We start from the raw sequence: 16,789 nt of genomic DNA on the forward strand, positions 1-16,789 counted from the left end.
CAGACCTTTAATAAAGACTTTGTGAATGCTGCTGAGCCTGAACCGACATTCTATGAAAATTGATTTGCATTTCCATTTTCCTTAAAATATAACAGAATTGACTCAACTTCACATGTTTCCACTTAGTGAGATTAGTTTTGGTTTCTTGATGTAAGTCTCACTTAAATCTTGACAGACATAGTTAATGAAAATTGAAGTGTGTGGCAGTTGACAAATGTTCATTAGGGAAAGGGAAGTAAATTAGACAGAGGCAGACAGAGCATGTGTTGTAAATCTTGGTATCTTAAAAAAAATAGTAAAGATTTTCTAAGCTCTCAACCTCTAATTGTTGCTGCTTCTGTCTGATTTGAAATAATTATTGAGAAACATAACTGTCTCAATCAAATAAAATAATGTGTCATTTAAAAGTCCAAACTCTAGTGTCACATGATGGAATCGGCTGTACTTGTATTCAGACCACAGAAATGGTTATAATTAAAAATACCATAGACTACTCATCTGCAAAGTTCAGCCTCAATGTCAAATTACTGTATAAATTCAAATTTGCAGAATGTTGTAGTTACTGTTACATGCACCAGTTATAGCATGCATATTGCTTGCCCTAAACAATCAGCCCCAAAGGAAATACTTGGAGAAGGATATATCTCTGATGCTTTGCTTTGCAGCCTGTGTGCACAAACATGGACATGAATCCAATGCTAGTATTTTACATCCACTTTGCAATGGTACAAATGGTTATCAAGTTCAGGGGCCAACCTCTTGATTTTTTATAGGTTTTTTTTTATGATTAAAAACCCCATAAATTTGAAATACTTCAAGCTTAAATTACTCATTTGAAACTCAGCCCAATATTATTTGGCAGTTGCTTATCTGAAAAAAAACCTCAAACCATATTATTTCACTCAAAAAAATGTTCTAGCCTTGCCTTTGTTAACTAAAAATTGTAACAATGCACATACAGAAGATCACTTTTAGAGCTAATTATTTACAGGAAACAGTAGGGTCTAATTCCAAGAGGTATTTTTAATATATTTAATAAATAAGTAAAAGGTAACTCTGAAACACAGGCTAAAGATCTTCACAGAACTACGCTGCTGTCCATTGAATTCTAGTCCCCATGTCAGTTGAGAAACAGTTAAGGTCCAGTTTTAGGTGTTGCTGTTGAGCTGGGAATTAATCCAGCAGTGTAAGGTGTTCCATTTGAATAGATGCTGTAAAAATGTGATTACTTCTGCTGCCATTGTTAACTTTAACCATTAAAAATTCAAAGTCTGATTTTGAGAGCTACAATTTTAACTCACTTTGAAGAAAGTGTCATTAAACCAAGAATATGGTTTCAGTGCCAAATCCAGAGTAACTGCATGTGTACATTTCATACAGGGAAAGATAAGCCATCAATCAAAATCTCAGAGATATGTTTTGTTTGTAACACAAACTAGAATGCTTAATTTTAAGTGCTTGAATTTGCAGCATGGAACAGAGGGCTACTAAGAAAGAGGACAGAATTTACCTATTTTCTTTATTGTCTAAATTAGACTCATCAACATAAACTTCCTCTAAACAAGAAAGAAGATCTCCCAATAGACAAGTCTTTCCCACTTAAGGCTTGTATTGTTCACTCAAGCTAATTCTGTATATAGAGAAAGTTTAATTGTTTGCTGTCTCAGATGCTGCAGCTAGTTGTCTAAGTATAATTGAAAGACAGAGATTTAAGACCAGGTTTTTATTTTTTTAAAAGACTGGAGTATATTTTAAGGGAGTTATAAAGATGATTGATGCCATAGTCTATGACAATAATAAATAGATTCATTGCTCAAGTCCAAGGAAACAAGTTTTAGGTTAAGCTGTTCCCCTTGTAAGGAATCTTATTATTAGAGACAAATCCAAGTACAAAAATTCAACATAATTTTCAATTTACTTCTGAACTTTGTGTTTTGGAATATGCTGATCTGTGTTTTGACTTGATACTTTTACCAAAAATCCAGTAATATTCTGAAGTGATTTATTTTGATGAATTGGATAGGATTTTGGAAGGTGTTCTTTTTGATTTCTCTGTCATTACTGCCATCTCAGTGGGGTATATTCCTATCACATCCTAGACAGAAGGAGGGTTTATCTTAGCCTTCTCCTCAGTCTGTCAGACATGTATCTAGACTCTGACTCACCTGGAGACCCAAAAAGGAATGGGACAAAACATCAGTGTATGTCTTTTCTTGGCAAAACAAACACAATAGAAAATGAACACAAGATACTCTACGAATACTAGCGGGTTTTCAGTGGTGTGGGTTTTTTCCCAGACATGCGGTGGCAAAGGAATACCATGGCTTGTCCAGATTTCTTGACTGATTTCCTTCATGTTTCCTAAGAAGATTTAACTGCAGAAAAAGAAATAGCTAATTTCCCAAACTGGACGCATAGTCAAATATACAGAACACTAAAATTAGCAAGAAGAGTGGCAAAGATGATAAATCGTTGATCTAGCAGCTTAAAAAATGAATGCTTGGTTGAAGAGGATGGATGTCAAGGAAAATTAAGAGACAGTGACAGGCTTCCTGTCTTAGGAGACAGGGCAGCTCAATTTGACATGCATTGACCACAGAAACCATGGTGGTGGTAGATAACACACATCAAATTCAGGGCTGCTTGGATAGACTTTGTCAGCTAATGTTGTGCCAAGAAACTGACAAATCATTGCACAAAACAACCTCTCTCCTCCAATGAGGTGGATGAGGCCAAGAAATGGCTCTTTCACAGGAGCTCACAAGGACAACCAATTTAAACTGCCCCCAAAAGCAACAGAAACCTGTTAGGCTGAATGATCACCACCAGCTTCCTCCTTAGTATTCTGTGGTATGGAATATATACACTGTGTATGGGAACACAGGTTCACCTCTTATGGGAATAACATACAGCTCCCATGGGAAAAGACCCTTTCTGTGTATGTATGTGTTTGGGGTATACATCATATGGGGGAGATAATATTCAAGAACTATATATTAGCATTTTTACTGAAAGTGATGACTCATTTTATATCAAAAACATTCCCATTCAGCCTTTCCATGCATGTAGCTGCATATTTAACATTATCAGAAATGCCTTGGCTTCTTTGCACAGCTGGGAATGATGCGCATAGTCTTATCCTTATAAAAGTAGCAAAGAGTAAGTGCTGGAACAGATAGATTCCTAATAGCACTTATGCTTTCAGGAGTGAATGATAAACTTCCTAAATTAGTTGCTTGAAATATGGGAGTTTTTAGTACCAAAAGTTATTAGTGTAACTCCATTTACAGGATGAATAATAAGCAAGGTCATCACAGTATTCCAACCACCCACCCCAAAATAAAAGACAATTACTGAAGACTGGACTTTCATGTGGAAAAGAGGGGATTTTTTTGTTCCTTTGGATAGCTTGTCTGTGTTTGTAGCTGATATCTTCCAAAGACTGGAAGGCATGGTGGATTGTAGTAAGAGTTCCCTGTATCACAGTTTCATATTTGAAGAGGCAGAAGATACTTGAAGACATGAAGTTCCCTGCAATTAGCATATAGATATTGGACTTATGGAATATATATGCATGTGTGCAAATTTATTTCAGAAAGATACGGCTAGGTTGCTACTCAGATAAGAGCATTTTGCAGCACTTTAGGTGAAAGTAGAGAACTGAATTTTCAGAAGCAGAGAAATCGAGTTTCAAGGTTGTAGCAGAAGTTAATTTAGTCTGACCTTTTGCATAAGATGAGTTTATACATATTTATTCTTTATGCTTTTGTCCTGTGAGGGGAAGGCTTGACTCATCTGCGTTTAAAGCATTCTAACTGTTTAACACTGATTAAACTCTTCTCATAAGCATTTCTATTCAGTGCATGAATTTCTCTTGGGGAAGTGCAGATGTATTACACAGTCTTCCTAAAACAGAGAAGAAACATAAGCAGCCATGGTCACACTGGGCTTCCTCAATATCTGTGTCAAAAGTAAAAATTAATTCAGAGGGGGCTGGAAGATTCCAGTTGGGGCAAAAGGAGAAAAGCTCCAGCTCTTCCGATTAGAGCCTCAGACATATCCTCAGAGAGAGGATGTGAGGAGTGCCAGCAGCCAGAGGCCCTCCTGAACAGGAAAAAGGCACCAGTCTGCAGCAGAGCAACCGTCCAATGCACTTTGCCAGTTCCTGGTGCCTCTTAAACCCAGTTCAGGATTGAGAAACTTGGAGGGTGGCAACAAAAAGTCACCAAGAGGGTGAGGGGGTCTAAGCACACAACTTCTGAGCACAGACTGAGTTAGGCTTATCTAGCCTGGTACAAAAAACACCAAGTGACAAAGAGCTGTCTGAAAGCATGGAAAAGGAAGTTACGACTGTACCAGAAGCAAGAACAACCCAATAGAATAAAAAGGTGGAGTAAAAAAAAAAAAAAAGGTAACAGAAAAAGCCGCAGCTCAGAAAGTTTAAATTGGATTTTTTTTTCTTGTTGTTTGCTTGGTTGTTTTCTCTAGGAGTGATATATAGCAGTTGAGTAGGTATTCCAGAGTAGCTGTAGTATATCCATCACCAGATGTTTTTAATATCCAGCAAGAGAAATATATGGCTGACCTTACCATGAGGTTCATGATAATGAACCATGAACCATGATAATCCTGCTTTGAACAGGAATTATACAGAGATACTCCAGCTGCTCCTTCTGAAACAAAATATTCTGTCATCTGTAACACATCTGGATAGGTACATGGCTGTCTTCATAAAGGGCTGAGAAAATTGACTGGAATGAATGTGTGAGCATGATGTCCTACTCCTGGATAAATGGAATAGGGGTACAGGATATGTTTGTTTATCCCTGTCTGCACAGAGTTCACAGTACATGGAAGAGATGCAGTCAGGCCATGAAAAGGTGACCAAGCAAATACGGGAATGTCTGGACAAAGAACAGTAGTTTAGGGCAATTTAGACATCTCAAAGGAATTGCAAGGGAACCATGAACAGAGCCAGGGCAGAACTTTGCAGTGGTTATGTTTGACCCTAAAGGCAAAACCAAACCAGAGGAGTATGAACTGCGGCTAATCAAGCCCCCCACTATGATTTTCATTACTCCAAACATTAATGGTCTAATTTTTAATTCAGTGATTATTTGTCCTGAGACTGTGGCACTACAGCCATAAAACAACTGCATTAAAAACGATGAACACTAACTCCAACAGACCTGTATTTATTCTGGTTTATAACTTGAAAACAATTCAAATATTAAATAAACACTGAAAATTTGGAGGAGGATGTAAATTTAGCTAGAAACTCTCAATTAGATAACATTAACTATCAAAACTGCTGAGCATATGTGTTAAAATAAAGAAAAGCACTCAATAAGAGTTCTCTATGGACATGACCTTTAGCATCTAAAAAACCAGCTGGAGTGAAATATGTCAGGCTCTTCTGAAGATAATTTATAAATGGAAATTTAAGTCCATAAAGAAAATAATCATTCGGCTAGGCTGACAGATATTGGCATGCTGAGACTGCCTCAGAAATGCTGCATGACTATTCATTATATATTAAATTTCATGGGATATTTGCATAAGTCTTCACAAGAGTCTAACCCTGTTATTAGAACTTCTCATCTTTCTCCTTCATCACCACTCTCACTATTTCAAATGCAGAGGCAGAAAGCAAGACAACTTTTTTTTTTTTTTTTTTTAACATACAAAAAGCACCAAAGAAAATTACAAATTCTAATGAAAACTTTTGCTTGAATTCCCAGTTTTCACACTGTCTTGTGGTAGCTTTCTCTCTCAAGTGTGGCTCTTTTCTGGCAAGGGAACAGTGAAGAGGATTGGTCAGTGGATATTTATGAAATGCTTTGAAGTAAAATAGTGCTCAGAATTTGTGCAAGCAATTCCAAAGCTCTATGCTAAGGTTTCAAGTCTTTAGAAAATAATCCTTTAAAGCTAAAAAAAAAATTCAATTTCCTCTACTGTCAGTGGACATACCTGATTTTGAAAACAAATTTTGAATTTCATTAACGGGAAAATGAGCATTCATTGGAGGCCAGAAAAAGACCCATTCCCTGACAGATTTTAAGGGAGCCTTTTTCATATCTTAAATGTTTGCTTTTGGTCAAGGTGTGCAGTCAAAACTTGCACCCACGTACAAAAACCAGAAGTAATCCAGTCCACAAATGGTGACCCTCCACTTTCTGTCGATGTCTTAGACACCTAGAAAGTGAGTCTTATTATAAGTTACCTGGAGCAGAGATGAAAAACCATGAATGTTACAAGAAAAAAAAAAAAAACAAAAAAATAGGTAAAACAGAAAACAGGATCACTCCTGCAGATTTTCAGTAGCACCTACCTCTCTTCACTGACTACAGATAGAAATTAAACCTTTTATTTCTGTAGAACAAATTCATTTTGCAACAAGTTTTTAAGCACAAATTAGGTGAGGAAATTAAACAGGACCAATTCTACAATTCTGCAAGAAGAAAAAATTCCTGAGGATTCAGGAGATTGGATTCTCTTTTTCCACAAGATTGAAAACCAACTCCTTGAAAATCCTCAGCCCAGATGCAAAAAGAACTTACTATCCCGTCCCTCATCTACACACACTTAGTCAATACTGCAATTTCTCTCCATCCATACTTTAAAAAAATCCATTTCATAAGATATTAAATTCTTTTAAAATTGGGGAGAAATGAGCTCTAGGAGACCCAGAATATCAGAGAAAAATTAATTTGGCTATTAATAAAGGCATGATCATATAATTATAGATATCCACTGAATTGTTATAACCACACTGTTTTCAAGTTCTTCCATTTTTTTTAAAACAATTAATGTCAGTCCTCTTAAATGTTATAGTCTGCTTCAGGAGCTTCTTGTCTTTCTTCCATCTCCCTATATTTGTCTCTGTCTTTCAAAGCCTTGACATCTGCTGGCTCTGCTTCTCTTTTCTACACATGGGCTATCATCTTTGCCCAATAGAACTTGCTCATCTAGGCTGCAGCTCAGACTTCACCTCCAACACTGGAAAACCTCAATAGCCAAATGCACTTTACCTGGTGGAGATCCTCCTTGTTAGTTTTAAGCTTTTAGATGCTAAAAAAAACTTGGAATGCTGTTTTTTTGGCTGTTTTGTTTTGTTGTTTTGTTTGGTTTGTTTTTTTTTTGGGGGGGGGGTTTGCTTTGTTTTTTTGTTTTTTTTTTTTTTGCTTAACTGAAGAATCCTTTAGAATTGAAGGGAGTTTCTCTTCAAATTCATCTGACACTAATATTGACAAACTATAAAAAAACCCCCAGGTTTGTCCCTCCTCTGTCCAAGGTCCTGAAAAACTCAGAGAGCTTTAGTGAAGCGTTTAAGCCCTGCCACCATAGAGAGAGGAAGCCAAAGGGGACTTGTGCAGTTTGTGGGGAAAATCCTTGCAGAAATACTGCAAATGTACTTAAATGTATTTTAAAAAGCTTTATGTGAAAGGACAATATATTGAAATTCCAAAGGTTGTGACAGAAACAAAGATGTTAACTGGGCGCTTTGCTAATTTTTATGAGGATAATACTTGCTGTATATTTCTTTCCATGGAAAACAAGTCTATGCTTTGATGAAGTCCAGGAACTTATATATTATTTATATTACAATGACAATGCAGATTTCTTTGCAGTATTGTCTATCCAATTGAGTGCATTTATAGCACTTAGAGACAACATCCCATTAAAAAGAATAAAAGAAAAAAAGTGAGGGAGGCTATTCTGAGAATTTAAAATGGAAGCTCAACTAGACCTCTACTGCCAATATATCCCACAATGTTCTGCCAAGGATGATAAAATCTGTGTCTTATCATTTGGCAGGAATGATACTTCCCAGACTTTTCTGAGGTTCCACAGGATCTTTCTTCCATACTGCACAAGACATAAGTTATGTGGACCAGATCCAAGTCTATAAGGAATCCAACTCCAGCTCTGAAATCTGACTGAGCCATCAAAGGATTCTATATGAATAGGAGGAGCACTGACACCTTTAGGTGTACTTATCCATCAGTCAGAGCTGGTAGGAGTACAGAACATCAAAGTGAACTTGGAAAGACCCATCAGCTCCTGCAGCAATGCAAGACCTTTTCCCATGTCCATTCTCTCACAATCATGCAAACAGAAGTCTGGGAATGCTGTCCAATGTCTGAGGCAAGGCAAGAACCTCCCATCTGAGTATAAGAACAGCTACACTGGTTTGTTGTCAGACTCGGGAGTGTGAAAGTTGGTGTGTGAGATCTGGAAATAAGCAAACTTCTTTGTATAGACTATGTACACTCACACAGCAGGCATGTATATAGGTGTAAAGTCACTTCTTTCTAAATGTTTTTCAAATTTTTCAGTTTGCAGACTCCTGGAAGTTTTCTACAAGTGGACCAGACCCTCATACAGCATGCTGGGGGTTGCTTACGGTTAGAAGTTGCTTTTCTTTCCTGTTTTTCCACATAGAAGTACTACTCCTGGCTCCTAACAGGGCTGCATTATATAACAGCTCGACCTCCATGTCCCATTATATTTAAAATTCTCTAGACAACTTACTGAGGAAGAAGTTGTGATATGTCAGTGCAGCTGGCGTTAGAGTGCTGAGGCCAAAAAAGTGAGAAAGAATTCCCAAACAAGAAGTGGAAACCATAGGTTTCCTGATAGAATTAATTTGTTAACTGAGTAAAATTGACTGTTAACATTTAATAGTCAATCTGTAAGGAAAAAAAAGAGAAAAAGAGAGAGAGAGCAAGACACAATAGTAGGTACCTATTTAATTCAAGTACTGAGGTATTGTTTAAGAAACTTGTCTACATTGAATCGCACCATGGAATTGTTCCCATAGAATTCCTGCCTCTATGAGGGCACAAAGTTTTTATGTATAATATTTCATTTCAGGTAGTTTAGTCTCACCCTTTGGTATTTACCTTCTTTCTCCTTCCTATTTTAAAAACATGCATTAGTTATCAATCCAGCCTTTTTCCTTTACCAGCATTTGCCAGTCTGGTAAAACTCTTTTCTTGAACTAATTTTATCTAAGTTTTTCACTTTTTTTCTTTTGAGAAAAAATTAGTTATACTTTTTGCAACTACAAATATTTCCTTGTGGCTGTGATGTATTTTGTTTTCATTTTGTATTCTCTTATTTCACAAATCCCCACCATCTTAGTTTACTGATAAGAGTCTTGACACCTAAATCCAACTTTGCAATTTTTTTACAGTCTTTGCTAGAAGATATGGAGACTTGTTCATTTTCATTTTTAAACAAATTGTATTTGCTTTAAAAAATTGCCTTCTAAACAAAAATAATTTTGAAGAATTACTCACTTTCTCTTTTTTCAAAAACTCCTGTGACATTGAAAATTCATCAAAATGTTATGAAAATGTGCAGAAAGTTATTGAAATTTGTCACTTTAAATCTGATAACTTTGTGATAAAAAATTTTGCTGTAAATTTAATGAAAAAATTAAAAATTGGGAAATATGTTCTTTTTTAAAACTCTTAAAAACAACCTAGATATCATTGCATGAATAAAGTTTTAAATAGTTCAACCAGCTGTAACAATATAATAACTAGAACTGTATACAGCGCTGCAAATGGGCATTAACAAAGCATTATAGAGTATTGTAGAGGATCTTAAGACATTCTCATATTTTTAAACTTTCCACAATCCTTACCATTCTATATCTCCAGCCTTTATTTTTCCAAATATTTGGGGTTTTCAAGGGTATAACTGCCTAGATTTTGAATTCCATATCAGATGAATAAATTTTAAAAAAAAAACCAAAATTCTTGGAACAAATGGAATTAGATACAAATGCAAATGTAAAAATTGTAACTTTAAGATTGTAACACAGTCAGTTATGATCCTCTATAAACGTAAACAGAAGACATGTTAACAGATGCCACTGATACTTTACAAGTAATCCAATATAGTCCTCTTGGTTTTTCAGCTTGTAACTCAATGAAATTCTTCCCAAACCAAAGCTGGGGCTTCTTTTTAAAGACAAATATCAATATTTGTTCATTCTATGTAAAATATTTTACTCTTTTCTATTATCTGAATGTACAATTTGTTTGTTACAAATTATTACCAGTAATGGAACCACCCAAATATTTTCTTCCAACAAACAGAAAGATTGAATCTTTCATAAATGGTTTTCAGACTTTTCAGTTCATCACAAAGAAGGTTTTAACCTGAGTTCGCATACACTTGTTTCCTTGTGTGTTAACCACCCCAAAAGTGCTACAAATGTAGAGCTTTGTTAATACATAAATAAGCAGTTAATCAAGGACAGACAACTTTCTGGTTTAATATTCAGGAGAAATGGGAATTATATTGGTCCAATCACATTTAGAGAATTAACCTTCTTATTCTGATTCTGTACTTCTGAAGTGGCTCATGTCTTTATGTGGACAAAAAACATAGAAACTGAGGAGGAATATTTATTTCTTCCAAAAGCACCAATACTTGGAAGCTTGAATGCCTTAAAGCCATAGCACTTTATTCTCTGAAAGAGAAATGGAAATGGAAAGTTTGAAAGTCCCACCTGATCTCATTTCTAACATTGCACTCTGTTGGCTAAGGAAGTCTCCTCCACCCAATGGAAAGGTTGGCCTCTGTTACCCCGTACTTCAGGCACTATTTGAAGTAGTTGAGTCCTGCCACAAGGAAAAACTTCTCCAGGAAAAGTTCAGAGTCCAGCACGGCAATGTGGGCAGCTCGGCCTATCAACGTGTTGGCGGTGTTGGGCAGAGCGTGAAACACGTTGTGTCTGATCAATGTGCAGTCCTTGGCCCCAATCAAAGGCTGGAGCAGGTTGTTGATCATTTCTGCGTAAACAGGACCTGAAAAAGGGTTGAGATATCACAACTACATGCCAAAGTTCCCAGATCCTCTCTCTTCTTCCAGTTCAATCATTTAATTACAGTCTCAGTGAGAAGGAAAATGGAAGCAAGGCCAAATCAAATGTCAGATACAGCAATCCAGTTCAAAGATTTGCCAGGTGCCAGAGTGGTGCTCATCTAATGGAAGCAAGCGCCATGAGGAGAGATCTGCTGAAGCTGCTTAGCATGAGGCCTGGGACATCCTCAGCCTTTCCACTGTTGGTGAAGAAAATGCTCATGTTTCTTTTAGGGGTGTGGGGCTGGTCTGACACTGCCTATGAATTCAAATGTGAAAGGGTCTGGCAGGACACAAGTCCAATTGGATTTCTCTGGTGCTTCTAATGCAGGAAAAGTATAATGTAGAGATAGTTGAGGTGTTTATAGGGGCAGAAACAATGGCTCAGGAAACATTTACAGATAAATTATCTGATGCATTGATAAATGTAATGATCTGCTTCCTGCAGATCCAGTATGTCCCCAAGGAACGACCACTGTAGACAAGTTGAAGAATTTCCTTTTAATTCATGTCTGAGATAGGTAGAAAAAGATGTCATTTAAGTAAGAGGTGTGAAGGCAACCATATTGATTATTGGGCCTTTGTGTCTCTGCTTCCAAAGAATACCTTCATTTCTAGGTAATCATGTATGTGAAATGGGGATGAAATTCCACTGAACATTATTCCTGAATGTGGTATGAAACCGAAGCCATGAAACATTTTATAAATGAAAGAGACTGCTAATAACAAAAGCAATACATACAGCCTGAGCTCACAAGAGGGCCTCTGGTGGTGTGAGTCCTAATGTGTTATACAGATCTTATTACAAAACAATATGATTTTAGATCTGTCCCTTAAATTATCTTGTAATCATTCAAACACTATTGAAAACAAAGGGAAACCCTCCTTACTTTGGATGTGATGAGAAAGATTTCATTATGTGAAAAAAAGGGAGACAATACAAGTAAATCAGTAGACTACAGAAAAATATTGTCAAGAGCTAGTTCTATTATCACTTAAAAAAATAGAATTAGAGGGAAGGGGAGGAAGCAGTAAGAAACCTTTGATTATGACCTGATTGAAATTTGGTTTCATCAGGAAAAGAGCTTCTTGTAAAGCTTCTTTTATTGATTTCAGTAATTTCCTGTGGGAAACGAACACTTTCTTCCTTATCAAATAAACATTTGAGTTTTCATCATGTTGATGAAAAACCCTTCTAATGTAATGACCTCAGTTGCACAGAAATGCAATTCTTCAACAGCCTTGGGAATATATAAAAGAAGTTAAACATACCTGTGTGTCTGTCCTTAAGTGCATTTTTGCACATTTCTATTCTTGCTGAATGAAAAGGTACGTATCTGTCTTGGGGTGAGGCCACTAACACAACATTTTTAAAATACTGAAGACCTGCAGCAAACATATTAAATACATTAATCACAATTAAGCATAGTGTTGAAAATTAATACATTGGCAGCATGACTATTTCATGTTCAAAGGCTTTTGAAAACCTACAATGCAAAATAGATTATAATTATTAAAACATGCAACAGAATATTAGAAATATTCATAACAGCTTAAACACATTTCTGTTGCTTCTGTGAACTACTTGTTACTTATCAACACTCACACATGTTAATTGTATGTCAACAAGGAAAAGTAAGAACTGTCTGTAAAAAAATACTTTTATTAAAATATTCTTGCAAATATTTATACCTCTAAACAGGATCACGTTCAAAAATAACACCATAAATTAGTAAAATTCTCAAACAAAATAGCGAGAGGGAGAAGAAAAGGAATTGCTATAATGTCATACTGTTACATTGGTGTTGAGTGGGTCTTAGGGTCCGTCCAGTCCCTGCATGCAGCAGTCACTTGACAAATCCATGCTGCTGGTACACCAACTGAAAACCCCAAATCCTACCTCTTCCCTGGAGCTAATGGGGCCACTGATGAGCTCCTGCTGTTTCACCTGTCTATGGTCACTTGAGTTCTCCATCACCCACATTTAACAGAAAAGTAAGAAAATGGACACTGATGACATAACCTACTTGTTCAGAGAATATCCTGAACATGGAAGAGCTGTGGATTTGTCCTTCATCTTTCCCTCCCTCTTATGGGAAAGTCATCCAGAACCAGAGCCAGGATGGTTGGGGCTTTTAGCTACCTGGTCTAGTGGAAGAAGTCCCTGCCCATTGCAGGGGGATTGGAGCCAGATGATGATCTCAAAGGCCTATCCATGTCTCTATGATTCCACAACTCTGATTTCCAGACTTTCATAGAAAATCTGACCATCACCACCATAATGAAAAGTGCTGCTGGCTGCCTTTCTAAAACCTGTCTTAAGGTGTTTATCATTTTCATCTTGTGCACTCAAACCATCTGAGTTTTCAACTTTGGTCTGAAGTAAACAAGAGGAGAAGCCCCAGTGAGTGTTACTATAACTAAAACCTTATGTGAAGAGGTTCAATAGGGAAGAATATTTTATTGTGGGTTTTGTTTTGGTTTTTTATTTTCACAAGCATGAGAAACATTTGTTAAAGACATTGAAAGGTAGCAGGGACTTCTACTTTAATAAGAAAGTCAGAAATTGCTGGAGGTTTAAAGAGTCATCTGGCAATGTAGGCACAACACTGCTTCTGATATTTCTCCCTCTGTAGGTTGTCCCCAATTCTTTCGGGAGCAGGGTGCCAGGGTAGGGACATCTCTCTATAGAATCAGTATTCCAGTTCATACCTTCACCTATGGACATGTCTATTTCTTCGGATATTTTGCCTAAGCATCTACCCAGCTGATTCTGACTTTACAGTCAAATCTCTCCTCATTTAAATTTCTGCTTTCTCCATTTTCAAGGACAACACCTGCATTTATAGCCTCTTATATCTCCAGTCTACCAAGCTAACAAGCAGCAAATTGCTTTGACTCACTACATATGCTTGAGAATTCATTGCTTGGGAAGTTAAAATATGAGCTTTTTGTGCAGACCCAATTTTATTTTAACTTGACAGTAGTAAAGCAGTCATCAATTGTATTCCATGGAAATAAGAACTAGGGAATCAAAGGAAAAATTCAAATTACACCAATTTACATCGACTTCCTGTCATTGATTGATTTATGTAGCATATATGTAAGATTTAGATGTTCTATTCATATTAACATGTCTTTGTTTCCTATTAGCAGTGTACAAAAGTATGAGAAAAGAATTAAACTTCAAGTAGTGACCTTGTCACTACCTACTTAGCACCAGTTTGCTCTCACTCAATATTAAAAATAACTCTTAAAAGAAAACAACTGCTTCAACAGAAGGATCACACTTGCATTCTTTTCTTAAGAAAAGTCTGATTTATTTAATTTATTCATGACAGACTAAAGAATAGGAAAAAATATTCCCTATTCAGACATCATTTTTCTAGTGTGAGGCCATACATCTCTCTCTGTAGTACAGAAGTGTCAGGACAGACATGAATAAAATTTGCTCTTCATCTCACAGAGTCATATTTCCTAGAGACAAGAGATGTTAAACTTACAAAAAATAATAAAAAAGGAAAAATGGTTTTCATCTCATAGCATAAAGTAAGGAATGATGGCCTGTCAAGAATGATGCTTCTTTCTCGCAAAATATAAACTCGCGTGCATGTTTACTACAGCACAAAGGTCTTATTTAATGCTAACAGTTTGACAAAGACATTATCTGATACCTTTCACAGAAAAAATGCACAGATGAAATTGATATTAGATTTTAGACAGGGCAGCCCTTCTAAAAAGCGTGTTTACAGAAAGAACATTAACAAAATGCAGATTTCCTTAGCTCCCTGAAGAATAGGACGATCCACCACAAGCCCATGGAATAGCCCTTGGCATTTGCAAAGGCTCATCAAGCCCTACTCACCCGTTTTTTGGCTGAGCTGATAGAGGAAACACTTGCGTAGATCCGTGTTGTCCCTGAACGTCAGTTGCAAAAGCGACCCTGACTTTTTTAACTTCTGCATTAGCCATAGACCTGGAATGAAAATTGGTGCATATTTTTATCCTTCGTAAATCATCAAGCAGGAGAGTTAAAGACATGTGCCTACAGTAAGGATAGCACTGCAATTTAGTAGAAGTCTTGTTTACTCTTGTACTCCTAATCAACAGGGAGAAAAGTCTATGAGTCTCAGAAGATAGAGGCAACAGTTTTAAACTAAAAGAGGGTAGATTTAGGCTACATATAAGAAGAAGTTCTTTACAATGAGAGTGGTGAGATGCTGGAAAAGGTTGCCCAAAGAGGTGGTAAATGTCTCATTCCTGGAAATAATCAAGGTCAGGTTGGACAAGGCGTGGAGCAAACTGTTCTAATTGAAGAAGTCCCTGCCCATGGCAGGGGTGGAACTCGATGATCTTAAAGGTCCCTTCCAACCCAAACTATTATATGATTCTGTAGTTGTCTCATGGTAGTCAGAAAAATACTCAGGAAGACTGAAATGTGGGACATTCCATTTCCATAATAATGTCTCTTTTACAGCCGTGGAGATGCCTCTCTTTATTTGCAGTGGAGGAGAAGTGGGAGACTAAGTGGAAACTAAGGTTCATCTCTCACTGCTGCACACCCCTGAGCTTTCCAGGGAGCAATACGATGGACCTTGTCGATATTGAAATTGCAAATTTTTTCTAAAGTTTGAAGGTTTGAAGTCTTCAGTAAATATTTTCCACAACTTCAAGGTTCAAGTCATGCTACAATAAATTCCTACCCTCAGTTGTTGTCCTCTCATGCACTCTGCCGTGGACTACAGCCAGTCAAAGCTTTCCCATTCAACTCTTACCTGTACTAACCAAAGTGCTGTTGTTGTAAAGGGTTCCCAGGTGAGGCCCCGAGAGGGACAGGAAGGTGTGTAACTTGTTGAGGTAATAGCGAAACCTGGGGCGAGTTAGTACAGATCGAATGATGACGTTACCAAGGGAATGTCCAATAAAACTGTTGGGAAAGAAAGAATTACATTAATACAAAACCCACATTTGTTTTCTTTAAAATAAACATAAAGATGGCACAAATGGCTCTGGAGGGAGGATTCTGTCAGGGCTTTCATTAAGATTCTTTAGTTATCATTTAACGGTGTTTTCAGCCTACAAGATTCTCTTTCATAAGAATCTTTCTCTTTTGTTCTCATCTATAAGAATGTAAAAATTAATCTCACTGATTCAATGGCTTTTGACACAGGGCACTTTAGGAAAAGCTAATTTCACTGGATGTTGCTCATGTAACTCCAACAGTTACAGACTATTTGCTATCTAATAAAGCTTACCTTATGCGGGATATGGAGAGGTTGTACAACTGGATATGCTGAATAATTTCATCCAATAATCGGTCCGTCATTGTATCAAAATCAGCAAAAGTATCAGTCTGTTGAAAAATTGAGTTCATGAATTAAAATATATTACACTTACTGCAGACTGATGTTATTTTTAAAGTCAAATTCAAGCAGAAATGTAACAACCAGTGTAATTTTTTTTTTACATGTTCAAGGGGTAAGAAGGGAGATTTTTTTTCAGTCTCCAGGTCCTCTTTTAAATTTAAGTTCTTTGAGAGAGGTTGCTGAGTGATTCTAGAATCATAGGCAGGATGCTAAAGCAGGCTGACTTGACACTGGTGAGAGCTGCTAATGCTCAGCTGCTCTAGATACCAAGGTCTGCACATGAATGAAAAGCTTTTGGCATTGAGGATTCAACAGATTACTGCAATAAAATACTTTACAGGATTATACGTTGACATGAGTGTTATGTTGATACTAAGGATGTCATCACAAAATTATTTGGCCTTCTCAATCAAATAATGTGTGTTTGTTATTCAACAGTCATCAGTAAGAGAATGAGTGCTAGAGACAGACGAATAATTTGTTGTTTGCAACAGTACTGCCAGTTGTGAGACAATAAAACAAGCAATATATTTCCAGTCTAT

General features: G+C 36.7%; 1 protein-coding gene across 4 annotated transcripts in view; it reads right to left on the reverse strand.

Annotated features, from left to right (window-relative positions):
- Window positions 1-7,169: 7,169 nt before the first annotated feature.
- FAM135B (family with sequence similarity 135 member B) overlaps window positions 7,170-16,789 on the reverse strand; it is a 256,450-nt gene continuing 246,830 nt past the window's right edge. For all 4 annotated transcript variants that reach the window (XM_038124640.1, XM_038124650.1, XM_038124660.1 and 1 more), the window contains 5 exons: window positions 16,137-16,234; window positions 15,657-15,808; window positions 14,747-14,857; window positions 12,154-12,267; window positions 7,170-10,826 (listed from right to left, as the gene is read on the reverse strand). In XM_038124640.1, coding sequence (XP_037980568.1) covers window positions 10,621-10,826; window positions 12,154-12,267; window positions 14,747-14,857; window positions 15,657-15,808; window positions 16,137-16,234 — 681 coding nt within the window. In that variant the 3' untranslated portion in view covers window positions 7,170-10,620. The remainder of the gene's footprint in view (window positions 10,827-12,153; window positions 12,268-14,746; window positions 14,858-15,656; window positions 15,809-16,136; window positions 16,235-16,789) is intronic.

This window comes from Motacilla alba, chromosome 2, assembly GCF_015832195.1.
Source record: "Motacilla alba alba isolate MOTALB_02 chromosome 2, Motacilla_alba_V1.0_pri, whole genome shotgun sequence".
In the NCBI taxonomy this organism is placed as follows: Eukaryota; Metazoa; Chordata; class Aves; order Passeriformes; family Motacillidae; genus Motacilla; species Motacilla alba.